The sequence below is a fragment of the Gymnogyps californianus genome, chromosome 6 (genome assembly GCF_018139145.2).
Source record: "Gymnogyps californianus isolate 813 chromosome 6, ASM1813914v2, whole genome shotgun sequence".
Lineage (NCBI taxonomy): Eukaryota > Metazoa > Chordata > Aves > Accipitriformes > Cathartidae > Gymnogyps > Gymnogyps californianus.
This window is the reverse complement of record NC_059476.1, coordinates 3,300,238-3,327,128: the sequence shown is the minus strand read 5'-3', so window position 1 is coordinate 3,327,128 and position 26,891 is coordinate 3,300,238. Positions and strand designations below refer to the sequence as shown.

At 39.5% G+C, this 26,891-nt stretch overlaps 1 protein-coding gene across 2 annotated transcripts in view; it reads left to right on the top strand.

The window, feature by feature from the left end:
* Window positions 1-26,891, top strand: part of DOCK1 (dedicator of cytokinesis 1) — a 318,400-nt gene that overhangs the window by 180,643 nt on the left and 110,866 nt on the right. For both annotated transcript variants that reach the window (XM_050899443.1, XM_050899442.1), the window contains exons 28-29: window positions 1,354-1,455; window positions 8,104-8,198. In XM_050899443.1, coding sequence (XP_050755400.1) covers window positions 1,354-1,455; window positions 8,104-8,198 — 197 coding nt within the window. The remainder of the gene's footprint in view (window positions 1-1,353; window positions 1,456-8,103; window positions 8,199-26,891) is intronic.

The following is a 26,891-nucleotide window of genomic DNA, read 5'->3' as shown; positions in this document are numbered from 1 at the left end:
TTTGAGATGATCCCGTCTTATTTACCTTTCATAGTAGTAAACATTATCTTTGTACAGCCACAGCTTCCATTCTTGTCATAGTTTGTTATAAAGTTCTTTTGATGTCATGGAACAGCAGCTCGGGTGGCCTTTCCTTTCATATTCATGCCGTTTGCATATGCCTAAGAACTCTCGTCAGGTACCTTTGCATCGTGTAGAAAAAATAATGCTCTCGCATGGACAAAATCAGTTATGTAGGAGTTTAGATCTAAACTGCATTACATAGGAGAAAAGCAAATTAAAGGAGTGCTTATCTGGTGGAGGTTGGGGGATTAGACGGTAAATAAGAGGGCTCATAACACACATAGATAACCTAGTGTCATTTTGCGTTTGATCTCAATTACTCGGACTGATGTAGAAATAAATATTTTAAATTGAAAGTAATGCAGATCTTAAAGGTAACAATAAAACTGCTGTGTTATGCCTAGAAAGAATAGAAAATTCCTGTGTTCTGCCAGGCTGTGCATGGCATAGAATAACCTTGAAAATGGCACAGAAAGGGGAATTTACAATTTATCAAACCATATATAGAATCATTTATTTTCTGAGTAATTCTGCTGATTTTTTTCCAACAATTTACTCTTCATTAAAGATCAGGAAAGGTGTGGATGCTATTACCATAATCTGTCAACAGGTTTTTAGCAGATAGTCAGAGGAGGAGGATGGACAAGCAGAAAAGTCATTTGTGGGATCGGAACTTCTGATAGCTATAGAAGTGGGTTGGAGTTGTTGCTACGATACTTTCATGTGCCAGAAGGAAAGATTAAACTTTTTTTGGTCTTTGAGACCAAACTTTGAGAGAGATATGTTTGGTACTGCTATTCTGTTTTTATGGAAGTTACTGGGTTTTGTTTTGTTTCGTTTTGTTTTTTTAAGCATCACAGGATCTGAAAATACCACTCAATGAAATTCAAACTTGGGGTTTAACTGATGCTCAATATAATGATTTTTAAGAGATTCTTCCTTGAGCAGAGTATCGACTTCCCAAATGCAAATCCTGATATTGTGTGATATTTTTAGCAGTAGTGTTTATTACATTCCAAAGCCTTTAATGCCTGAGCAATTTTTATATGAAGAATATGTTGCAAAATCTTCAGTGAAAATGGTGATAAAAACCATGAAATTGGAAATAGAAACTTTTCAAGATGTTTTGTGTTTTCATGACAGAATTTTGCATATTCATTAATGAATTTAAATGATAGAATTATATCCACTGCATTACGTGGTGCTCTCTAGCAATACTATGTTTTGATAGCAAGTATTATGTTGCCCTATCTTAAATAATTGATTTTTTTGTACTTGTGTTTTTGATAGGGGAGTTTTGTTGCATGCATGACTGCCATTTTAAGGCAAATGGAGGACTATCACTACGCTCATTTAATCAAGACTTTTGGAAAGATGAGGTCAGATGTTGTGGTAAGTTCAACATGTTTTATCTATCCATAAGACAGTTTAGCTTGTGTTTGGTTTTTTCCTGTTAGTTTGTTAAATATGCATATGAAATGGAAACAAAATGCATTTGACGTTACAGTTTTAATATAAAAATAATTAATAAGCGCTATGACTTACACATTTTCTGAATTTGCAAAGGACAAAATTAACCTTGCTGCCACACACAGGAATACAGCTCATCTCTGGAGCTGTTCAGTATTTTAAAAAGCAAACACTGAGACAGTGGATTTAAGGCAATTAAACGAAAGCATTAGGAAATAGTAGTGCGGAGCCATTACTAAAAATCTGTTTTGCTTAAGGAGAGAAGGGGAAAAAAAAAGCTTTCTTGAGGAAAGGAACTTCCAGTGTTAAATCTTCCAGATGTCCCGATTTCATTTGTTTAAATAGCTTTTACTTACAGATCCGCTCGCTTTAAATTTTATACAAAACATTTTAACCTTAAAGATGCCCTTAGTTGTTAAATAAGCAATAATAATTGAAATTTGTCTTCTCAGAGTCGTTCGGTAGCCTAACTAAGCCAACAACACAACTTAATTAGAGCATGATAGAAGGGAGTTTATAGCTAAGGAGATAACTCTCTAATGACCTGAAACTATCATTGCCATATGGCAAGTGCATGCTGCAAAGTAGCTACCAAACTTGTTGGCTGAGATCCATCAATTAGCGGATGACCTGAAGCCTGATGAGCTGTATTACATTACCCACTCCGGTGCTGGGGATTCTGTTAGGTGTTTTAGGCAGCTTTCGCCTGTATTTTAATCTTCAGGGGTAGCCTTTATTTCCGTTCCCTTCTTCCTTCCAAACCCAACGTAACAAAACCCAGGGTCTTTTCTTTGTGTAATTTCTTTATGTTTGGACTTTCTCGTTTTTCTTTACGTCTTTAATTTTTGTTCTTCTGCTTATATTCTGCAAGAATTTGAGCTCTTTGCCCCGTGCCAGTTTTCAGGTAAGGTGCTGGAGCCCCTGCTGCTCAGTCTATCTGTACCTGATCTGGCATTACTAAAGTACAAAGCCGCTGATTCAAGAGAGTGAAGACGAAGTCCAACTGCAAAGAACTGCAGATGGGCTTCACTATATTGAAAGGGTTGCTTCCCAGTTAGTCTGCTTCGGGATCTTGGAGCACTTACATGGATAGTGACTTGGTTTTCCACTAATAATGAAACATTCCCAAGCTAGATGCAGCTAGAAAAATAATGATTTTAGCATACAGAAAAGACACGAGTGTTAAGGTTAATCAAGCCAAATATTTCTGTACTTTTAAAGTGGTTCAAACCATTTGGCTTTGGAAAAGGCAAACTGATTACAGGGTTTTACATAGAAAAAGGTAAAAGCAGTTAGCATTTAAAACATGTAATGAAAAAATGCAGAGAGAAAAATACTGGTTAGGAAATCTGTGATTATTCTAATGGCAATAAAAGTGTTTATTTTCAAGTCTCACTTTTTTGGTCTAAATTGTCTGAAAGGTGGTTCTGTAGGTCAGATCTTTCTTGGTGAAAACAAGGGAGTAATTATGTATTTGAAATTTGGCAAGTGGTCTATTTGTAATCGCTTGTTTTAAGAGTTTGATTTATGTGCATGCAGCGCACTGGGATACATGAAGAATCACTTCTTTCTTTTGTCTTGACTCTGTATATTCGTCCCTTTCCGTGTGTTCTTGGGTTGTGTAGCTGAGATTGTTCTATACTGTTAAAATCCTGTTTTCCATTAGCATGTGTACTATCTGACTACTTGTTTTCCACTGTTATGCCACTTGACTGTCGTGTGTATTAGGAGATATGCTAATCCAAACTTGATCAGTTGCTGTAATACGTTTTAGATCTTTAATTAAAATGTACCTTTTCAATGTTTTAATATTGTTGTTGATTAAATGATAACGTATGTTAATGGAAACTGGAGTACCAGTACCAGTAAGCTGGTAAAACGTTAAATGGGTAATATGTTAATGGTAGAAAATGCTACCTTAAACTGACTTTGAAGTATAAATAATATAAATGAAGGTGTGAAGGTATAATGGCAGAATATTGTTAATCCTGTAATAAAAGGAAACTACAGTGAATAAACTAATTTTTCTTTTTTTTTTTTTTTAAACACAAATAAAACTGGTTGAGTTATCATTTAGGACAAAAGGATGAAGATACAACCCAGTTTCTCTGTTTAAGAGAAAAGCTTACATAACCTTTTCAGTGACAACCAAAGTGAGGCGTTAACTGTTCTCATAAGTATTTCTTCATAGATGAGATTTCATTGTTACTTTGAAATCCACGTCTTGTTCACTATTTTATGTTTCACCATCAGAATTGATACCCCGTGAAGCTCTGCCAGGAGCATTGCCTCCTTTACCCTTACCGGTGCTATGGTTCACATTTGCCCATGTTCCTCTCTTAGAGCTTTTGTTTTCTTCTGTCTTCAGTGGTGGGATGCTACTGAACTGTACTGTACGTATATAGTGCTTGGTACTGTATGGCTTGGATGGAAAAATACCCTTTCCCTACTTCTTCATTTAACTTTTCATGCTTTTTCCATTTCTTTTTAGTCCGACAATTTTTTGAGCCAGTGCGGTTTGACTCGCCTATTAGAGCTTCGATCCCGAAGTGTTTTCATTTAAAGTCGGTTTCCCTACATATGGAGGTGATAACTGCATCTCCTATTACAGGGTTTTCAGTTTAATCGCAAAGGCATAAAGAAGCAACGATTTAGAACTGAAACTAGATTCAAACAGAAATGAATAGGTTTTTCTTGAAAAAAAAATTACAAGAAAAAGGGAGAAGTTAAGTGAAGCTGTGGTTGCTTCTTCACCATTGAAGACCCTTAAATCTTTCTTCAGCATGTGCTCTTGCTCAACCAGAAGTTATAAGCCCTGTGTTGGAACTGCTAGAGGAAACTTTATGGCCTATGTTATGTAGGTGTCAGTTTTAGATTATTATAACGGTTTTATTTGCCCTCAAAAATCTTAGAAAAGATGAGGTGGAATGCAATAAAACCAGTCTTGTATCTCTCTGCAGAATATATTGTTTAGGTTCATTAAGGTATTTCTGTTCAAAGAGGAATTTCTTACTGTCAAGCCTACTATCATCCTGAGATGAAACATCATCCAGGATCAGTGAAGTTATTTCTGGGACTGACTGATCTCTCTCCCCTTTTTACTTGGTAAAATTTATATTCAGTTGAGACATATGGGCTATTAGTTGACAAAAAAATATATGTTAATGTTTTGCCATGTGGAATACCTCAGAAGTATTCCTCCCTAAAGGCATTCAAGACAATGTCCTGGAGTCAGTGAAGTATGTAGAAAGACAAACTCCATAAAGTGTTTTAGATTACAATTTTCTGCACCTCCATTTTCTTCTCCCCCCTTAATACTTTGCACTCCTAGACGTCGGGGTTTAATGTGATTATGTGCATTGGTGAGTATTGTACGTCCTTTCATGACAAGCTTTGACTAACCGTTGATGTGAGCGGGCGATTGTATGGCTTCAGCAGACTTTTCTTAGCGGGATGTGACGCGAGAGTCGTGGGGGATGCCCCGTGGTGGTGGGACCCGGCAGAGCCAGCCCACCCAGAGCCATCCACGATGGTGGAGAGTGGACTTTCCAGAGTCAGCCTCGTAGAGCAGCTCAGCAGAGGTTAAGCTGTTGTCCTGAAAAGCTGTACCTGAGCGTATTTGACTTCTGACTGCTGCACCTCAGGACTCAGCAAAGCTGAAATTTTCGTCAACTTAGCCTAAAGTTGTTTCATATCGAGTTCCTACATGTTTTAGCTAGTTATTTTTATTAAGTTTGAGAATTTATTGAAGAACATCTTTGAAATCAGGTTGTGAAAAATATAAATAGTGATACAGGTGTATGGCGGTGTGATGCTCAGCACTCCGGGGGAGATGGAATTGTCTGAGCCTCCTCAGTCACCATCTACCCAGTTACAGGGCTGAGCTTGCTCTGTTTTCTTTCGGTAATTGGATGGGAATTGTGAAGGGGTCCTATCTATTGTGAATTCTCCTTCCTTGGGATATTAAATAGGATTTGTATTTGTAGTTGGAGAGAGATCAAGAGTTGCAGCCCTTGCTCCTTTAGTACAGGTTTTTCTCATTTTTTAATGTTCAGAACAATTTGTTCTGCTTCTGGGTATACTGAAAATAAGCAGGCTCTACAGCAACACAGCATGAACTGATAGCTTCCCTCTCCACTCCCACCCCCCCCAAAAAAAGCTGGGTTTTGCTCATAATATGAGGTTAATTCATATAAACCATTTGCTTTTCTGTAAGAAAGATAAAATGGAAAAGAGAGCAATATTACAAATACATAAAATACAAGTAAGCATCAGAAGCTTTTTATTTGATCAATAATTAGCTTAGTTGTTGTAGAGCATTATTGAGAGTACCTGTGTTGAAGTAGGTTTATTAAAATGTAAACATCAGTAGATTAAAATGTAGAGCTGAATCAGCAAAGTAGCATTGTGGCACAACCTCCAGGGTCAGTAACGAATGTGAATCATCAAGAAAGTATATGAAAATTCATCCACCGCCACATGCAGCTTGATCAGCAAAGTGTGCAGAGGCTCAACAGCTGAAACTGGTGACAAATGAAGTGTAAGGCAGAGTTTGCTACAAGAAATCAGGAAAGTGTATATCTGTATTCATAAAATATTAAGGGGGAAGAAAAGCCCAGTGAGCTCAAATCTGCCCTCTCGGATAGGTGATGACCCTTCCCATGGTGCCGCTTCCACTAACATTTCAATTACTGAGCTGTGCAGCAGCATCAGGAAGAAAATCACCCGATAGCTGCAGCTATAAAAAAGCACGCGTTCTAATGAAGTACTGTGCAGTGCTTGGGCAGCAAAATATGCAACGTGATTATTAGAAATTATGTAACTCTTTCACCAAAATACACGAAAAATGAGCAGTAAAGTATGCAGTTTGATCTCTTGAATGAAGACACATTTTACTGAGCTAGTGGAGTGTGTGTCCGGGATGAATTTTGCCTTACGCAACAGTAACATCTCATTAACCACGAGCAGTTCCAAATTTTGTCTCAATCCTGTTAATGTCAAAACATCTTTACTGATGTTGTGTTGCTGGGAGTGATTTTGGTAGAATAACAGAGGAGTTATTTTACTAGTAGTATACATTTTTTTGGTTAAAATGTGTCTGTCGTGGCTGCTGATGCTCTCTTGGCCCTCTTTGGCCTGGTACCTTTGGGTACCAGGAGCTGGGATGCAGAGCATCCCAAAGGAACCCCTGTGCCGTGCACACGGCAGAGCTGAGTAGCCTGGAAATTCACGTTGCTTCGTGATCTCGATGTTGTGTCCTCGGGATCTCTGCAGCTCCCTGCTTCCCACCGACTGTGAATTTCTGAGCCAGGAAAAACATCTTAACAGAACAACAAATCAAAAGATAAAATGCAACGAAGAGACTGGCTCTCACACATGAAGAAATACTTATGAGAGCAGTAACTTTGTATTTCTTTCTTACTGAAAAGGTTACATAAAAAACAGCCTTAGTTAAAAGTCCAGTGAATATAACATTTTGGGGGTTTTTTGAAGGCATTTGACATTTTAAAGATAGATGAGATAAATACCATTACTGAGAAGCTGTAGCAAAGGAAAAGTATTCTAACCTTGGAATAAAAGTTCATTTTTATCTCTGCATGAAGTGGATCAAGGACTTTTTGCATTAGGTTCTTTTTTCCCCCTTTACCTTTCTCCAAGCATCTGATGTTACCCAAATTGTTAGGTAGCGATTATAGATTCCCAAATTGTAGAAGATGATTTACATTGTAAAGGACACGAGGTTTCTGTTCCAAAGAGATATTTGTTTATATCTGTGTAGAAATAAATTGGTCTGTGCTACTAAATTAACTTTGTTCTGGGTCAGGTTTTCACTTGCAGAAGCAATTACTGCTACTCCCTTTAGGGAGAGAGTCTCTCCTAGTTTCAGGGTGGCCAAACCATTGCTGTCCTACCCCAGGTTGGGATGATGTGCACCACCACGCTTACCTGAATCCAGTTTTGAGCTAGAGCATATATTTTTTTAATAGATAGATCATCTTGTTTTCAGGCAAGAGAAGATTTTAGGAGGATATTCACAAAGGGAGGGAAAACTCATCAACTGACTCCAGGGAGTATTTTTAGTGTAATCGTAAGATTAAAATTAATATCTTAGGTTTTTTCTCTTTCCATGTACCAGTATGCTTTTAACAGCTTTCCGACATACGCCAGGCATGTGTCACGACGCGTATGCTGCAATACACACTGCACAAGAAGGGACCGTGAGACTTTGTCTATGGTATAGAAAAGAAATTTTTTTTTTTCAGCAGAAACTGCCTTTGGGTAACTGGCAAACCACTGCTTGTTCCTGGGTAATACCATGGGCTGTTTACGATGTAGGATTACTATTGTTATCATTTCTGAAAAGTTTAAACAGAATTATTGTAGGATTTATGTACGTCATAGATAAATATGCCTTAGTAGAATTTATGTATGTTGTATATGAATAATGGCTTTTTTATGAAGCGGAACAGTAAGACACCTTTTGAATCTAGTCATTAATAACTGACACTATCACTTGTATTTTTTTGATCTAGAAGAGTGATCTTTTCCAAATATTTTCTCTTCTTTTAGGATTTTCTGATGGAAACATTCATCATGTTCAAGAATCTCATTGGGAAGAATGTCTATCCCTTCGACTGGGTTATAATGAACATGATGCAGAATAAGTAAGTATAGAGGAAGAAGCACTGTAGCTTTCCGAGATGGCTGTTTCATGTTTGATCTGAAACAACAGTGTTGCTTGGAAACAGTAAAACACAATGCAGCAGCTAGGGTGGGTTTTGGTATTTTTTTTTCCTTCTGTGATGCAAATAATTTGTTAAAAATTGGCTTTGGAGATTGCAGGGCAGTGTTTTAGTGGCCTGTTTTGGGGCACTTGGAGTCCACCGTAAATTAAGGGTGGCATCATTCTGAGAACCAAAATTGTGGAACAAACTGCAGATGCAGTAGGGATCTATACATGTCTTATAATAATGAAATTTATTCCTTTGGGGATAAATGATATGTTTTGCATATGACCTCAAAAACTAGTGGTTATCGTATGCTGACGTGGAGTTGTATGTTCTGGAATATTTTCAGTGGTATTAACAAGAAAGAATTGAAAGGGCATTTTAAATCCAGATTCCATCAGCCCGGTAATGAAGAGACAGGCTGCAAATATTTCTAATCCTCATTTTTTTTTGGTCAATAATTGCAGCTTTGTCATTATTTAGCATTCCTTTGTGCAATATTTTATGTTTGTGACATTTATTAAGTGTGTCAAATGCTTTTATGTGTACTGTGATGAAAGTATAAGGGAAAAACATTATATTTACTAGTTGCCTGGAGAAATCTCTTCTGTGTTTACTGGTAGCTACCATGGCTATAAAGTTGTCAGTGTTTACTTACATAAAATCCTGAACCACAGTTCCTACTCTCTTATAAAAATGCACCATAACTTTAATCTTGGCTTCTGAAGTCTCCTTCACTGCCTAATAAAATCCATTCTTAATAAATAGGAGTTAGGAGATTCAGCCATCTTTTGAGTTACACCCATTAGTTATGGATGCACACTTCTGCGTGGCTGCAGCTTGCAAAGCACCTGCTATTTTAAATGAAGAGCCCTTTGAGATTAGCTGATGAGGAACATCTAAAGCCCCTTGGGTTTCTTTTTTTCTTTAATTTTGAAAGTGGTTTTGGTTCAAGAACTCCAACTGTCTCAAGAGTCGTGTTGCAGGTGCTTTGGAAACCCTCACAGCGTATGTTACCTGGCATCCTTCCGAACAGGAGAACACCTCTGTGCTTTGTGGAATTTTTTAAGAGATTGAAATATGATTGGGAAGGTCTGTGTGTGGAGCTATTAATGCCAGTTAACCAGTCACTCAGCAGTTACTGTGGTGTGAACAATATTGCGATGACTCTTCCCCCAGATGTAAAGAAGATGAGTATTCCTTACATTATCTTCACGATACTGCCAAATGACCTCTCAGTGTTCATTCGGGTGGGGATTTGACCTCGATTTTTTTTTAAACAGTGGAATTATGGTCATAGAAATGAAAGAGCAAAAGTATAGAAAGAGCCTTTCCCTCCCCACTGTTTTTTCTTTAAAGCACAAAGGTATTCTTACCAGGCAGTTCCTCACTCTGAAAATTTGGAGTAATACAGTGTAATGTAGAGATCCGCAGTTAGGGTAGGGGCTTTGATTTTCTGAACCTTAAAATAGTCTCGTCTTTTTCCCATGCTGAACACTAAGTCCTGAAGAAGCAGAAATGGAATGTGTTGTTAAGATCTTTGATTCTTACTGAATAACCTCAGTACCCATAGAATATCTGAGTAGTATTTAAAGTTAAAAACAAAAATGGTTTTCAAGTCTTTCTGGTGTTGATGAATATCTGCAGAAGTGCTAAAGGGGGTTGTTCATCTCTAATTTACAAGTTCATTTTCATTACACGAGCTTGTTTGTAAATGCTTCTGAATTGATTTGAGTGCTTTTCATTTTTCCTGTTGAAGTTAATGTGGTTTCCAAAAACAGAAAGCTGCATTGTAAAATACCTTTCTGTCCATCTGGTCCATTTATTTTCACCCCTATAAACTTTTATTGAAGAAAACTAGGAAAAAATTAAGAACAAATTCTATCTTTTACAGCTACCACATCCTCTCAATAGAAATAACTCGGAGCATGCCATTTTGTGTCACTCTTGCAAAGCACTTCTTTCTGCAGATCAAGTATTTCTGTGCCATGAGCCAAATTGAGCGAGCTAATTTTTAACTATATCCAGAATGTTTGTGAGCTCATTTGTTTCTCTGCATGAAATATATCTGGTAGTGTGAAACAAAGGAAAAAAAAAAAAACCTAGCTGGAAGTTAGACCTCTAAGCCCCCTCCGCGTGCAGCGGAGAGACCTCCCAAAGCGCTGGTGGTACCGCTGTCGTAAGGGAGGTGGGACCAGTTCCGTAGGAGGTATCTCTTCATCTTCATGGCAGAGACAGCCCAGGCAGCTCCTCTCCATGCGATGGTTTGCTTCCAGATAGTTAACAGTGGATAAAAATATTCTGGCTGAGATAGAGTTGTAGCTGCGGGGGAAGAGGGGAAACGGAGAAATGCCTGTGAACGACTGTATTACAGGGAATATTTGCGAATACATGTTTAGTTAAAATTTAGTACTACACTGTAGGATTCCTATATACATAAATATACGCACACTCATTAATAGTCCCAGAAATTACTCTCGTTCTCTATACTTTGCACATGCGTTTGGTATAGTGCATCAAAACTTCAGGGTACTCTCTCGCCTATCCCCGCAGTATGCTGTGCCATGCACAGGATTACTTCCCATGCTCAGCATGCCTTTGTTTCAATAACACGGCTAGTCACGCTGTGTTGCCACCTGTTGTGCTGAAATGAACACAAAAATCTTCATATCTAATGAGATAATTGTTACTTTTTTGTTCTTAGATGTGCCACTTAATACTCTATTTACTGACTCCTCTAATTTAATTAAAATCAGCGTCTGTTGTTTTAGCAAAGCAATTTGTTAATTAAGAGTCCAAGGTTTTGAATGTCACCGATTTCATGTAATCCTTTGGTTTGCCACCAGTGTGTTCAAGGCGGCATTGGTTTGCCGACTGCTGATCAGACGTGGCACGACACGGTAGTTGCAGTGTGGGTTCGTCAGGTGCTGTGCAACGTTAAGTTGTCAGAGGGGGTAAAAGAAAAGAATATTCAAACTGATGCTATGGCTTTTCCTCTCACTGTCAAATTTTGGTCCAAATCAGCTGCTGTTTTCCAGTAAACAACAATATCCAAGCAACAGAGATGGAAAAAAACATTGATGACAGGGTGACAGAGATGAATAATAGACCATAGCATGTACATTTGAAACAGCTACTTCTAGGAGAAGAGCAAGAGGCTGTGCTTAAACCAAAAAGCAGAATGCCTAAAAGGCCAATACCTGCCAGCACAGTACTTTTAGGGGTGGTTGATAGAAAAGAATATCCAAATGGTATTTAATTATTAAGTCTTTATCCATATATTGTCTCGAAATGGCCATTGCTTTTGCGTAAATCTAAAGAAGAGAGAAGACAGAAGGGCAGAAAGAGAAGAAATGATCTTCCGATAGATAAAACTTTGCAGCAGAGCAGATGGGAATAGCCTTTGCATAGCTACGTTGAACTGCGTAAGAAATATTCGTCATAAACTGTAGCAAGAAACGTTCAGGTTCGAGGCTGGAGGAAATACTCCAGCAGTGAGCACTGCAGTGGATTGCTCGGGGCGTTGTGAAGGCTCCAGCAGCAGAGGTATTTAAAAACAGTTTGACAAGCATCTGTTAAGATGCCGGTTATAATTTAGGGAAAAGGGGAATAGACTAAATGATCTCTAGAGTCGTCTTGAGCCCTGTCGCTCTGTATTGGATGGTGCGTGCTGGGCTGGAACTTGGAGGTGAAGTTTGCAGTGGCAGGTAGCAGCGTGTCTGTCGGGTCTGCAGCATCAGTTCGGTAAAGGCTGGCCCTGTGCTTTGCCTGAGACCCGCTGCCGTGCTCGGCCGCCCAGGGGTCCGTGCAGGGAATCTGCGGCCTTTTGCTCTTTCAACACTTGCCTGCACAGTATTTCAGCGGCTATCGGTCACTCAGTGCTATTTCTCCATGTTGGACTACGTTAGGATTATGTCTAGTTTAAATTCATGTAGCTTTTCATCTGTTGGGTTTTCTTTTTCAACGGGAATTTTTAAGCCTGGTAAACTCCTGGCAAGTGGTTACTAAATGTATTCAAGATCACGGTGCCTAAAAATAAGGGTGAGCTAAGACAACGTTAAAAGAAAATGCTACTTGTAGTTTTAAATATTGCTGTTGGAAATTGCTAATAATTCTGTTTAAGATACTTGGGCACCTTTAAATTACATCTGTTGTAAGGTTTATATGTGTTCACATTTTCAGGAAGAGTTATTCCTATTAAGGTAAAGGCATAATATCACTGGATTAAAATGAAGTGTTTTTATCAACTGTGTTGACAGCTACTGTGACAGCCGCTTTGTAGCAATCCACCAGATGCTTGATAATGAAATTTAGGCCTGATCTTCAGCCACTATGGTATTTCTGTCACGCAGGTCTCTGTGATAAACTCCGATAGCTGTATTTAATAGTTGCAAGGAGTCAGGAGGTTTTCCTGTGTTTCAGGATAGGGACGGGGAGCGCTTTGGAGGCAGATTCTTCATTCCAGGCATCTCCTGCAGGAAAATGCACTCGAGGAGTTTTCACTGTAAAAGTAGTTTACAAAAAGGCAGGGATTTTGTATTGTTTACATTTTTCCCTTCTAAATCATGTTTTGAAATGATTCAAAATGTTTTAGAAATTGTTTTTAACTTTTGTCATAAGCTGACAAGCTAAACTTAGGTTCCTCTTGAACACATAACTCAGAACATGAAAACAGTTCCTCTCTGTGTTTTTGTAAATGAAAATAATTTACTCTTTGGTCTTACTTTTGGCATTTGAGACAATCGGTTCCTTTGGTAGACCTTATGATATATTAATTTGTAGCTACTACTTTCATCTGCAGCTGTTCCAGTGGAAGCTGAGCTGCCTATGAAAAATGAATTTGATGTTTTCTGTTCTATTTTTTGTGTCTAATGTCCACATTTACATAAAATACCTGGTTATATTGCCTTTTGAAGTCAGAGAAAAAGGGATGAGATGCTTCTCAGTGAGAATGAGGTTTCTTGTGCCTACGTATTTTTTTCCAGAGGAAATATATCTTGCCTTGCGGAGGGAATCTGGCAGGCGTTACCTGCTCCCCAGTAGTGCTGCATTGGCTTTGCAGGTGGGTGGAGGTGTGTTTCCTCCTGAAAACCCAGTCCAGAATCTTAATGAATTTTCTGTGTGAAAAACAAAATAATCTTGCAAAGAGGAGGAAGAAGGATCAGGGAGATATGTCTGGTAAACATGTACCTTTTTACTGTTGCCGGAGTAGCTTGTACATGTTTATTTTTGGAGCTTCCAGGGAAATGTAGGCTGTGCTGCTCCATGGTTGTCATAGCAGTACCTGTCAGATCTATACTGCGCTTTCAGAATTAACTTCAGCTACGTATGTGACTACCCATCAATAGTGTGCAAACACCGAAGTGGTTACGAACTGAAGCAAGTTTTGCGTAACTGTGAACCTTAACGTGTAGTACAGGCTTCAGCTGCCTGAGAGTTATTCTTACTGACAAGTAACCCGAAGCCAAAATAAAATTGAATTTTTAGATTATTGAAATTTTGCTTAATTGCAGTATTCTGCTAGGCTTTATACAGGCATATAGAAACAAAAGCACTAATGTTTTTAATAAATGTATGAAAATAGGCTCTTTGCACTTACATAATTGAGCAGTCCAGTTGCATCTGTCAAATTAGGTGCAAGTGCAAAAGCTCTTATTTAAAATCCATCCCAAGGTAGTGATGGATGGAGGTGGGGTTTTCACAACAGGGGAAAATAGTCCGGAAGGATGACAAAGATTCTGGATAGAAAACTACAGAAAATGCAGGGACACAACACAGTTTTACAGACTATCAAGTAATATCAGACGTATGGGGTGGGGAGAGGAAGCACAAAAAACCCCTTTGAAATCATTGCTTCATTTTCCAAAACCCCTGCATAGGTACAGTGTTCAAGCCTGCATTAATGCCATGTTCAAAAAGATTCTTAGTAGACGTGACTTGAAAGCTTGCACTTATAACTGGGGCACTGATCATTAAAATATTTACTCAATATGTGTTGTTATGGAATATGGTAACTGTTTTACATCTCCAAATAGGATACTGTGGTGAAGAAAGTTGTTTGAAATGCAATTATATTTTAGGAGGAGAAGGCATGCGTGGTTTCAAGAAGAGTCTGAACAGTAGGAAAAGCTTTGATTAGAAGGAATTGGTGCTACTTTTCCTGACCATTAATACATTTCCTATAGGACTCTGTGCTTACTTATTCAGAAAGTTTAAGAGTACAGACATGCAACTTGAACAACAAAACAATTTTATTCAGGGATGGAATGAAATAACACTTCAAATGGGAGCAATTTTGTTTTTCTTTAGTGCCAAATAGTTCTCTGTATAGAAAAACCTCCCACTGTTTACCATGTATAGATTGAGGATAAAAAGTTTCAAAGCATGTAACTTTCTTAGGAGCCAGTTTTCAATATTAACCCATGCGCCCAAAAGTTTGGTCTTCATCTGTAAATAAAATGCACGTTGACAAATTATATAAAGATACAGTTTCTGTACGTGGAGGGAATTTTTTTGCTGTCCATAAAACCTGGTTGCATAATGTAGTGACCTTTTCAGTAAAGACCTTGCAGGATTTTTGGTTTAGTTTTGTACCTGTCAAATTAACTGGACCTGGGAGTAAAATGAATGTACTTGACTATGTTTAAAATAACATAGGGGTTTTTTTTCTTATTCAAAAGGCTGAGATTCCTTGAAGGAATATGCTTCAGTGGGTGCTCTTTTCCCTTGATGGTTTCTGTAGCGGGAGGAAAGGAAGCATCCCCCGTAGCAGGTTATTTTATCCCAGCCATTAGGAGTTAGAAATGTTGTGCCTGGCATAGGTGGTATATTGATAACGGTACTGTCGTGAGAACTGATGAACAGTCGGGGTTTTGGCAGTCCACTGGACTTAATGGATCTGTTTTTCTCCTTTATTTCTGTAATCTGTGATCACTTATGCTAGAGAAGTTGAGTAGCAGCCTTTGCACCAGTGAAGCTGCCAATGCTGGGTGAGATGTCGCAGCCCCCCCGAAAACATCTGCTGCTTCTCTGAGTACTCCCCCCATCTATTTGTATCATGATTAATCTCTTCTGGGGTCTAGAGGTGGAATAATGATTTCCAGTACTAAAATAGTTACCATTTTAATCATTATTATGGGTCTAAGTTATGGGTTTCATACGTTTGAAGACGTGTGTTTGTTTTTTGGTGAAGGCATCCTGCAGCGAGGAAGGTGGGCTTGGGCTGGGTGACTGTGTCAAGCGTCCGCCCTGCCTCTGCTTGTTCTGTCTTTTATTGTTATGCTTCCCTTGACAAACCTATTTTTCTGTCCCGAAAGTGTGGATGGGATTTGCCCTCCTCCTGGGAACGTAGATCTCTGTACCATGCCATCTCTATAAAATCAGGTGAAGGCTGTTGCAGGTGTATTGTATCCTAAAGCACGAGGGAGATGGTGCGTTTAATTTTGCTGGGGAAAGAATGATCCTTATTCAGTGCTCGCTTCGAAAATATCACCGTGGAGCATTAGACTAATATGCACACCTTCATTGTTCAGCAGTAGTTAACATCTTCTCAAAATATTTCTGATATGTTCCATGACACTTCAACCTTTTATTTGCCACAAAAAAATTACAGTGACTTTAAAGAAAAGAATTGTGTGTTAGGCAACATCTCGTCCCGAGCTAGAAAAAACCACATAGAGATAAAATGATTCCAACTGCTGGTGTTCCTGAGTTCAAGTTTTATATGTGAAGGGGAAAAAAGTGAACTAAGGTTTTTAGAGGTCTTTTCTTCTTTTCTTCTGTTACAAGGCCTTGCTATTTTCGGCTCCTTGCAAAGTTTTAAGTAGCAAGGCAGTCCTAAGGTTTAAACCTGGCAATATTCCTGTTCATTAACTGGTTGTCCTCCTTTGAGTGGTGGCAGATTTAATCCCTTCAAGACATTTGGAATGCTACGTGTATCTTAATGAAGCTTGAGAACTGTAAAGAGATGTGTGAATTTAGAATCATACTTCATCCAGCGGACTTCCCATGTTACTGCTGTGGTTTTTACATACAGGGTATTTCATGGGGCTTCACTGGCAGGGGTAGCTACTAAACCAAGACTTTGTCCCGCTGGTCATCTTCCTTGATATATTTTACCAACTCTTAAATACTTGTTCTGCAAACAGGTAATGAGCAATTGAGAGGCACCTCACAGTCTGTTGTTTTCAGAAGCGGCTCAGAAATGTGATACTTTAAAAGAAAAATAGGGCATACGAGCTCTATGCAACCGAGCGAAAGTAGCAGCTTGGCTCAACGGTTACAGTAAGCAAAAGCAAGATAACACTGCAAATAGCTTTTTCTTCCTCAGTTTCTGGAATCATCATCCACAGTATGCTGTGGATGTCTGTTTTCTTTTGTTTTTAACGAGATACTAATAAAGCCAAGTCATTATTTTGGATGCTTGCACTTTTTTTCCCCAACTTGCATATATACGGTGTTAAGAATTCCTGGTTTTAATACATTGTTTTGAAAGAAAGCTACGGGAGGTTATTAGACTATGTGTCATGATAATTCTCTGGTAAGAGTCTAACTGAGAGCTGAAGAGCCATTGCCAAATTAATTTCAAATGGAAAAGAATGATTTGGTTATTATTTTCCCTCCTAGAATCTAAACCTGGGCTGACATTAAAATACTTTGTGATGATTGTGCTCATGAGCATATTATACCAACCAATATATTTATCAGTTTGATTTTTATGATATTTTATGGTTATCAAATGGTGCAGTTCAAGAAGAATTCAATATATTCTGCACTGCATAGTGGATAGTAATATGTTGTTACATATTTTTGTTTGTCTGGTTTGTGCTTTAATTGTTTCAGGAGTAGCAGAAACCCTTAGCAGATTACATTTAATCAGATAGATCCTTTAGTGGAAGAGTTCCTTTAATTTAAATTTTCTGATTCTAAATTTTCTGATTATATCTGAAAAAACCCTAACTCTAATTTTAAATTTTAAATTGTATTTTATAATTCTAATGTTCTTTTTCTCTTTTTCTGTCTGAACTCACTCAAAAGACCCTGGTGTGTAGATATTCAAAGTTTAGCTGTAGATAAGGTTGAGGGAGGTCAGATCACAAACATTTGAATTCATGTTATTGTACCAGTGTGGGTGTTTGGGATGAAGCTGCATATGAATATTTACTTTCTCATTTCATGAAGCCTTTGGGACCACACGCCTTATAGCTTCATTCCGCTTTGCCTGGCTCCGCGCATTCTATTTTGGTGCCAGCTCAGTCTCTCTCCCTGCAGCACCAAATTTCGTGGGACCACCCGGAGGAGCGATTGCTGTCTAGGTTCCCACAGGAAAAACTAAGTATCAGTCGTAAGTGTGACAAAACCCAAGACTGAGAAAATGATGACGGTGTCCTTTGGTGGTGGGAGTCCAAAGACCATTTAAGAGCATCCCGGTTCTCCCTCCTCCCGTGGGGCTGAAGCAGGGCGGTCCAGGGCTGGCAGAGGATCCCTTCTGCAGGAGCGCGCCGCTCTGATGCGAGCAGGGTTGAAGTTAGACGGCTTCTAGGCCTCTCCTCCCAATTCATTGTGCTGGCTGTCAGCCAAGAAGAGTGGAGCCCTTCCCCATATGTGCTGTCCTTGCACTCCCTTCGACCGGCAGACGGACCCCGCGCCCTGGTGCAGAATCCCTCCCTGAGACCTCCCTGTGCTGCGCCATTGAGCGAGACTTCCGATGGTCCCGTGTTTCAATGCAGCTTCAAATTATCTTACTTCTGGGAGTCGGGAAAAAGGTACTACCTTATCATACTGCAGGTGGCCTTGTGATGTGTGCAGCCTATACACAAGGACGCCTAAACCCCCCTGAACGTGCTCCTCCAATTATTGATTGAAATTCTGGTGCCCTGACAGGCAGCCTGTACTCCGGGGCAACTGCCTGGATCGATCCGTCCTGCGTATTTAAACAACGGCATAAAGTGCTGTCCACATCACATACCCAAATATGAAATTGCTTCTTTTTTTTGGCACAAAATGTATGGCATGAGCAAGAATGTGTGAATACTTGTTTCTTATAAAAGCAGCAGCGTGAAGTAGGTAATTAAATGAAGCTGAAGGTGTTAAACCAAAAAGCATGTTAGCAGAACTCCATTTTTACTAACAGTAAAAGCTAGTGTCATGTGATGTCTATTTTTAACAAGGAAGGTGTAGCAATTTTCACTTAAAATCGTTATTTTTCCATGTCAGCTTCATTTAAGTTAATACTATTGCACATTTAAAAATATCTAGTGAGTGAAGTATGTGCTGCTTTTTCACACTTGAGTTTTATTAATCTGTTCCAGTATTTTGAAAAAACCCAGTATTTCAGTCTTTAGAAGTAACAAAAAGTGTTTATTTGTATATTATAAATGGAAGTTCAGGCTTAAATGCTCCTCTTGGCTGTTACTCTGCAATAAAGATTTCTGTAGTTAGCTCTGAAACCGGATTGTAAATTCTGTGGCTTTGACCATCAATTAGTGACTTCGTTATTTTCAGCACTGAGAGGTGGGAGACAAAATGGCCGTTTGGCTGATCAGTCATATTTCAGAAAGCATTTTATTTACTTTTCCAGTAAAATCAATTGCTCTCCACTGTAATTCTCCTATTTTCTTTAAATAATAATAATAATAGAAAGTATCAGAACCACAAAAATTCTGTGCCCCTTTTCTTCTTCCAAAGGGCCACCGCATGCCCCTTTTCTTCTTCCAAACAAACAAAGAAAAACCCAAGCCTGTTGATTTTCAGGTAAGTGGGAGGTTTTGCTCTCCCGAGGGATTCCCGTAGGAGACGGGACACGCACAGGGGCGTGTGGACGCCGGAGCGGAGGTGGGGTGCAATTGCCAGTGCACGGAGCAAAGCCGCCAGCAGCAGTATCGGAGAAAACCCTTTGCCCTTTCTTCCTGCTGAGACAGGAATTTCTTCTGGGAGAGGTTTATAATATTGCAAAGGAAACTAGAGTTGAGCGGGTGGTCCTCCTTGTGTATCAACAAACATCGCAGGAAATACTGTAGTGTGTTGATTCCTGTTGATTTACTTTCCATAGACAAATCGGTATCCGTAACATTCCTAGGTTAATCCTTCTGGCTGCCTTCCATCAATCACCTTTTTGTGATACAGGAATAAAAAATACTGGGAAATAGTAAAAGCTCCAACGTTGTCCCTTGTGCGTTACCAATCTCAAGAGCTATCACTCAAGAAATGCAGGAAGAAATTTTCTTGATGGTGATACAAGAAGTCAAGAGACACTTCTGGGAGGGACGAGAGACACGAAAATTCAGCAGGCTTTTGGAGAAGCTTATCCTTCACATAGTGAGCCAGTGAGGCTGGCTGTGTAGGTCTAGTTGTAAAGAATATGTCAGGTTATCAGACTTCAAGAATTATTAAAGGTTTTTCATGATTTTTTCCCTTTTTTTTTTTTGCCTGGGATATGACTTTCAGGACTGATGCAGTGTACAGAGCTGTATCCTTTTACTCTCTGCCCTTTCAAAAATCTCATCTGATTTATTTTGCCAGGATTTGGTGAAAAACGACAACTGGATAACATGTAAAGAAATCTTACACAGCCTTCTGGGGTGGGCTGTTTTTTCTTTTGGAAATACCAGTTCCCATTTAAGTGTGGCGAGCTGAAAAAGCTTTCCCTGAAGTGGAAGGAATAATGTTTTGAGGCACTTTTCCTTTAGCCCAGACAAGCCCATGGACAAGGAAGGGCGAAACTGTGATGTTGGGAAGCTTCTCAGATTGCTCTGCATTGAGAAAGTCTTTCATTGCGTTTAGCCAAACTCTGCCATCTCTCTCATTGCTTGCAGGCTGTTGTGTTTCAGAAGACAGTTTGTCAGAATGGACCAGCCCTTGTGACTCCAGGTCTCGTGCCAAAATCTTCATTTCCCATTTTCTTGTCTTGTAGAGCCAAAAGAGTTGCTTTGTAGGTGAAAGGTGTCCAGAAGTGCCTGTTGGTATCCAGCCTGGGTCCACGCTGTGCTGCTGCTGGCGCTGGGATGGCTCCAGCCTCCAACGCATTTAACACCATTTCAGTTGTATTTCCTTCTCCTGCCAATATTAGCCCATTTTAAGGAGAACGGAATTGTACGGGAACAAAAATAATATCAGAATATTGCTGATAATTTTACTGCATCATTTCAAATGGTGGTTCTTCTACTGCAAGATTTTCCTGCCATGCATTTGTGGCATATTAAATGAACATGGTAGGAGGAGTAGCTTGATTAAACAGAGGTATGTATTATAAAATAGTACTTTGCTGTTTATGTATATTTTTTTTTTAATAATTCCCAAGAATTGTGACCAGCACAGTAATGAATTTAATATCATTTTGGTAAAATATGCCTAAAGCCCTGTTTGCTTTTAACTTGCCAACATGTTCCTTTTCTGGGTTTTCGTCTTTTCAAATGAGTGACAGTTACGTAGCACTTTGGCTTCTGAGAGCAGTAGCCTCGATGCGCAAAAAGCCAGTGAGGCCTTTTCTGGGGTTATTAAATTTTAGGATCAGAAGTATTTCATGAGCAGATGCTAGAAAACAAGCTTTTACAGTTCAAGTATGAGAAAGCACAGCCAGTGTTGTAATAACTAGAGTTTAAAAAAAAAGAAGAAAGTTATTCATGCTCTGACATAACAGATTGTACGATCATGTGTGATTATAGGACAGTAAGAGTTTAAAGTATATTTAGAGAGGAAAGAGGTACCAGGTCATTGGCTATCACCAGTAGGAAGGTTTATATCACTGAATATCGGGACTGAAAAGTCATCTTCTCTGTCTCTTAATGGCATAGGAGGCATAGATTTAGCTAAGCCATTCTTGACAGATGTTTCTCTTTTTTCATCACAAGGTTTTGTGTTACAGTTAAGCAGGCAGTGTTGCAGCTAGTAAAACAGACATACTGACAGATCTTGGGATGAACAGGTTGAAATGATGAGGTAAAATTATTATTTTTTTAACATTTACCAAAATGAGAGCATCCTTAATGTACAGGTAGTGGATACATACAATCATTTGTGTTAGAAAATATTAATACTGGGCCACATACTGTGAAATACTTCTGTGCAACTCCTGTTCTCTGAATGGGTGAACTTTAAACTTCCAAGATGTTTTTCATTCAGGGTCTTAAAAACAATAATGTGAAAGATATTAAAAGCAAATGTTTTCCTTCTTTAAATTCATTGTGTATATACATTCATCAAATGCCTGTTGAGCTGCTAAGGGTATTTACTGTTCAGTGTATTCAAGGATACGCTTGCGTTTGCTCTGCCAGTGACGGTAGCTTTGATCTCCCAGCTTTGCAGATTTTTGTCCTGCCACGTATGGGAGAAGCTTCCCTCTCTGCCTCTTGCAAGCCAGCACCTAACACCTTCCTATCTCCCTCCAAAGCCTGCCTGTGCTCACAGCCTGCATCCAGAGCCCTCTGGCACTCTGGCTGCTGGAAGGACCGAGCTCTGGAAATGCCTTTGCTGTTCCTCCTCTGACCTTTCCCACCCCCACGTGACTGTTAAGCTTGCCTAAGCCCTCGCCTTCAGACTCGGGAAGAGTGTTACAGCCTTGCCTTTGTGGGAGTTGTTTGCTGATTGCCAGCAACTTTCGTAAAATACAAAAATTTAAATAAATATACGGTTGCTCCAGAAGGTGTGAAAACTGTAATTTTTAAGGTCAGTAGGATTATCAGTAAAATGAAAAGGATACCTGCAAGTAGCTTCAGAGAGACAGCAGAAACCAGAGCTGCTGATCCCTGAACCCGCTATCGCCGGCTGCGTTGTGACAACTTGTTAAAGTTCATTTTAGAGCTACCACTACTGGGTGAAAAACACCACCTCTCCGTAACACAAAGCACTCATTTGGTACAGTATCATCCCCCTGATTAAATTTGTTAATTTTTTTGACAGCTTAATTTGTTTTGGCAGACTTTATGCTGGCTCAGGTGTCATCTGTCTTTGTGCAGCTGGCGTAGACCCAGCATTAAAGCACCAGGCTGATGCAAGGGCTGTATCTCATGTGCTATGGCCGATTCCCAGCATGGGAATCACTCCCCTGATCCAGACCGAGTGGATACCGATGGGCCAAGATGCGCAGGTGATGGACAGTGGGGCCTCGGGTAGGATGCTGGCAGGGAGAGCCTTGCTCCCTGTATCTCAGCCTTGATCTTGTATCTCTAAGCCACGCGTAACTTCTGGGTAGTGAGCAGTTTGCAAAGGTGATTCATCTCCCACCATCTTCTCCGTGGGGAAGGCTGTTTGCCATTATACAGTCATACATATGCATATGTGCCGTTGGTCGTGGAGGGGCAGGGGGCCGTGGTACCAGCTCTACCCTGTTAATAGCACACATGTGGCCTTCTGGATGGAGGGGATGATCAGTATTGCTTTAAAGAGCTACATCTGGCAGGTTATTAAAACTGTTGAGAGTAATTATACTTCACTCTAGGTGCTCATGAGTGCTGTGGTTATGCAGTGTGAGAAAAAAGTGTTAACAGAAAGAGAGCAGAATATAAACTTTCCCTTTGGAGTTACTGCAGTAGGTGCAAGTTACACACCGTGGTATCAAACATGGGGCACTACCATGGAGTTCCCCTGTGCTGTTACAGCATCAGCCCTGATGCTTGCCCGCGGTCACTGCTGGTTTTCCGGGTTCTTGTCAAATCCATATGGATGTTGCAGAGTAAATTTTTGACCGGCAGCTGCTCTGGTCTCTGGTAGGAAACTTGGGATCAAGGTACAGCAGCAGTTAGGTGGGAATGCACAGGGCAAGAAGTCTTCTGCTAATACATGAACACTGAGATGCGTTGCAGCATGTGGCAAGTCAACTTATCCTCAAAAACACTGGGAGTTTAGTCCACCGGATGGTCTTCTGCATCGCGATGAGTGCCCATCAGATTCCTCCTTCGCAAGGATGTATTGCGTGTGGGTTGGATGGATGGATGAAGTGCACAGGCCATGAAACGGGGAAGGCTGTAACGGTTGTATCCACCCTCCCTGGTTTTTGTTTCTCTTTTCTGTTTTTCTCATGTTACATGTGAAAATAAATTTTGGTTCCTGTTGCAGTCAAACTGCAATAGCTTTGTGGGAGGAGCAGATGTTCCTATATTAACGGAAAACTTCAAAAATTACCTTTATGACATTACTGATTTCTTCATGCTGAAATTCTCCCTCTGAGAATTCAAGTATTCAGTAATCACTGGGTTTGTTCCCCTCTGGGCTTGGTTCTGGTAAAAAGTATTACTTTCTGCGGTTTGCCTTTTGGTGGCCCAGTCATTTCTGCAGTATGCAAGGCGTAACAGAAGTACTCATAAAGTTGGAAAGATGAGTAAGATGTAGAGAAGATAGTTGACGGTTTTCTGACAGTTCGCTTATAAAGATATTCAAACAGAAAAATTTCTGGAATGAATTTTAGTTGCATGTTTTGTCAGTGAGATTTTAAAAGGAGGTGCGATACTACGATGTATTTGCGAGTATTCACTCTCCCTCCCACATTGTTGTCTCATGTTCTTCTTGCTGGACTGTTTTGCATCTTTTCAGCCAGCAACCATGTTTAATTTTTAAAAATCAAAGTAAAAGTGCCAACTGTCAAAACCAAACATGTTTTATGTAAGTTCTTCTTGAACACTGAATACTTTTTCATTTGTCAAACTATTTTTTACAACATGCTTCTTCCACAACCACTTCCGTCATGTTTTCTCAGGAAGAGTTTTCTTAAGGAAAATATTTCCCTCTTTGAGATACATCCCCTAGTTATTACCTAATACATTCATACTGGGATGTACCTTCCTCTTTCGGTACAGCATCAAGCACTTTTTAGGCTTACCACATACACATTCAGCACTTGCCACCGTATTGTATCCCAGAAAATACTATTTCTTAGCCATAGAGTTTTCCTGGTCTACATAAACCTGTAATTTTCAGTGCTTTTGACAGCATCTAAGGATTTTTTTTTTTTTTCAAGAATTATTCCTCATCTTTTCCAGTTTGTCCAAATGTTTCTACTGCAGGAGTGCCAAGAAGCAAATGTACTTTTTCAGGTGAAGACTGATCAAGGGGTGTAGAGAGGGGTCATTGCATTTTCGCTCCTTGCCAAATTCAGTGCTGGAGTACCTTGGTGTAGCAATGAAATTATACAAATGTGTGCTGAGTTTGGCTTTCCTTCAAATGACACTTCTACGTATGCGGACCAAAACTTCAAAGCTCATTTTTCACCCTAACTGTGTTTTGATACAGGCAGACTGCTAAGGAAGGGAGCAGGGGCTTGGTTCTTGAAGAGCACGTTCTCAGCTCTACGGTAATTTCTCTTGAAGGCTGAGGACTCGCTTTCTGCATCCATTTCTTCATTCCTCCTGTCTTAATTTATTCTTTTCTGGTCTAGTCTAATGGTCTCCAAAAGAAAAAAATCCATGACTCTAGTCGACTCTATGTTTCTATGTTTCTATGTTTCTTTATTGAAGAAGGTGAAAACCCCACGCTCTCACTCGGTGCTGAAGTGAAAGAAAACACAGTGTATAATGAATATGAGTCGACAAACAAGTATTAAATGTGAAACCCGAGGGACTTGCGAGATGGTCACCAACTAGTCAAGGGTGATGCAGGTTTTTTTAAATTCTCTGTATTTCTAAAAGGCCGTTGCACTCTTTGACGTCCGTACTGGGTGATACGTAGCATCACCCAGCGCTTGTCAAATACTACTGAAAGCAGACAGTTGTCTTAATTAAATGAGACTGACGTTTTTACAGCTTCGTATATTTTAGTTTCTGCCAAGACAACTGACAACAAGAAATGAGGAATTTATGAAGAAATCATGAAAAATTTATGCTGGCATATGTGATTTATTCATCCAGCATATAAAATGTATTTTAAATTCCAACATCAGAGCTGTTAATAAGAAATTTGAAAATAGACTAAAACTGTTGATCATTTTGTATGAATATGCAGACTGCACGCTAGATTTCCATCCTTTACCGTGCTTCGTATTTGACTCACAATGAAGTCAGTGTAGGTTTTAGACATTCAGCACTTCTAACTTACAAGGGTTTGTTTCATTGCTAGTCAGGATTTCAAACTAATTATTTGTGTTAGAAAAAACACATGGAATAAAAGCCCTTAGGAGAAAAAGAGAATATTGCCAGTGACAAACTTACACCACATCCTTCCATATTACATCTTTAAAAAAAAAAAACAAAACCCCAACCCAACAGTCAAGTGCATTTCTGAAAAAAGCAGAATTGTTTTAGTTTTGTTTTTTTTTTAAGCTTTGCTGAGCAGTTTCTGGATATTATCTTCACAAAGCAGAACTTGGTGTGTGGACATATGAGTCCACAGGGAAAATAATAACATTTCACTCAGCCTCATTTCAGAGAGACTGTTGCATTAATTCCCTTTGTAACTTGTGACATCTGTAGCATGAATTGCTAATTTGTTTGTTCTGAAAGTTAGGGGAAAAAATTTACCCCACTGAAGCCAGTGAGCAAAAACGCTGTTGCATTCAGCATGTTTTTGTGTGGTTCCCCTGACAGCACTGACTCCTCCATTTTGTGCTTAACCTGGATTTAATTTAAATTTGTAAACTTTCCCTGTGCAGTACATGGAGTTTTGTATCAGAGCATGCTGTTCTCTCTCCTGTAAAATACCTAATCCCTTTTACTTACATGTTTCTGGTAAAGCTGTTTTCTTGTTCTGACGTGGAAATCCTACCTGTACAAGCATGATAGATGAAAAACAGCAGTTGCCTTGATTTAAGGTGGGGACTGTGATAGTTTTGTTATAGCTGATAAAGAGAAAGGTTTTGTATTAAGACACACTGGAGCGGGTTCTGGGCAGAGACGTAGGTGTGGGGCGAGCAGTATGGCTGCAAGACGGGGTGATCATGAGAATTGATCTGTAGATCTATAAAAACTGTCTTTCCAGTCTGTCAAACAGACTGGTGAGAGATGTCTCGCAGAAAGCATGTGGCATATGATAGCGATATACCGCAATTAACCTGAGATAGCCGGCTAGTGATGAGACAAGATTTACTGGTACACACTGTTTTTCCACGTTTTTCAGCTAATTCAATTGAAGATCTGGAAGGGCTGAATTGTGTTTTGTGGATAGGTATGTTAGATAGCAAATAAATGCTGTTAAAGCTTGACAGCTGCCAACGGCAGGTTCTCGTGCAGTAGAAGAGACTCACTGGGTCAAGGAAGAGCTAAAGGTCCTCTTCTCTCTGTCTGAATCGTGGGAGAGGTTCACGTGGCTGTAAAGATGGCAGTCATTCGTCGGATGGCACGCTCAGAAAGGGTTAATGCCGTGTACTGAAAGAGTTACCACCAAATCGTTTCCAGCTGTGTTATTAAATGAAAATGCAGTGATATTGAACCAGCTTGGTTTAGGGGTTTTTTTTGCCTGCTCCCCAGTGCTATTTATTAATAAATGAATTCTCTCCATGCAGTGAATAACCCTGTTTGGGATGGTGAGTACTGTAAGACGTCTTACAGAGCCAGTGCTGGATTTGGGAATGCTGCAGAATCTACTAGGAGCTTTAGGGTGAGAAGGAGCAATCCCAAAAAGCCTTTTCTAAAATAAAAAAGGGAGATTTACATGTTTTGGTTTTCATATGCTTAGAGAGAAAATCACCATGTGAAGGTTTTCTCTTGT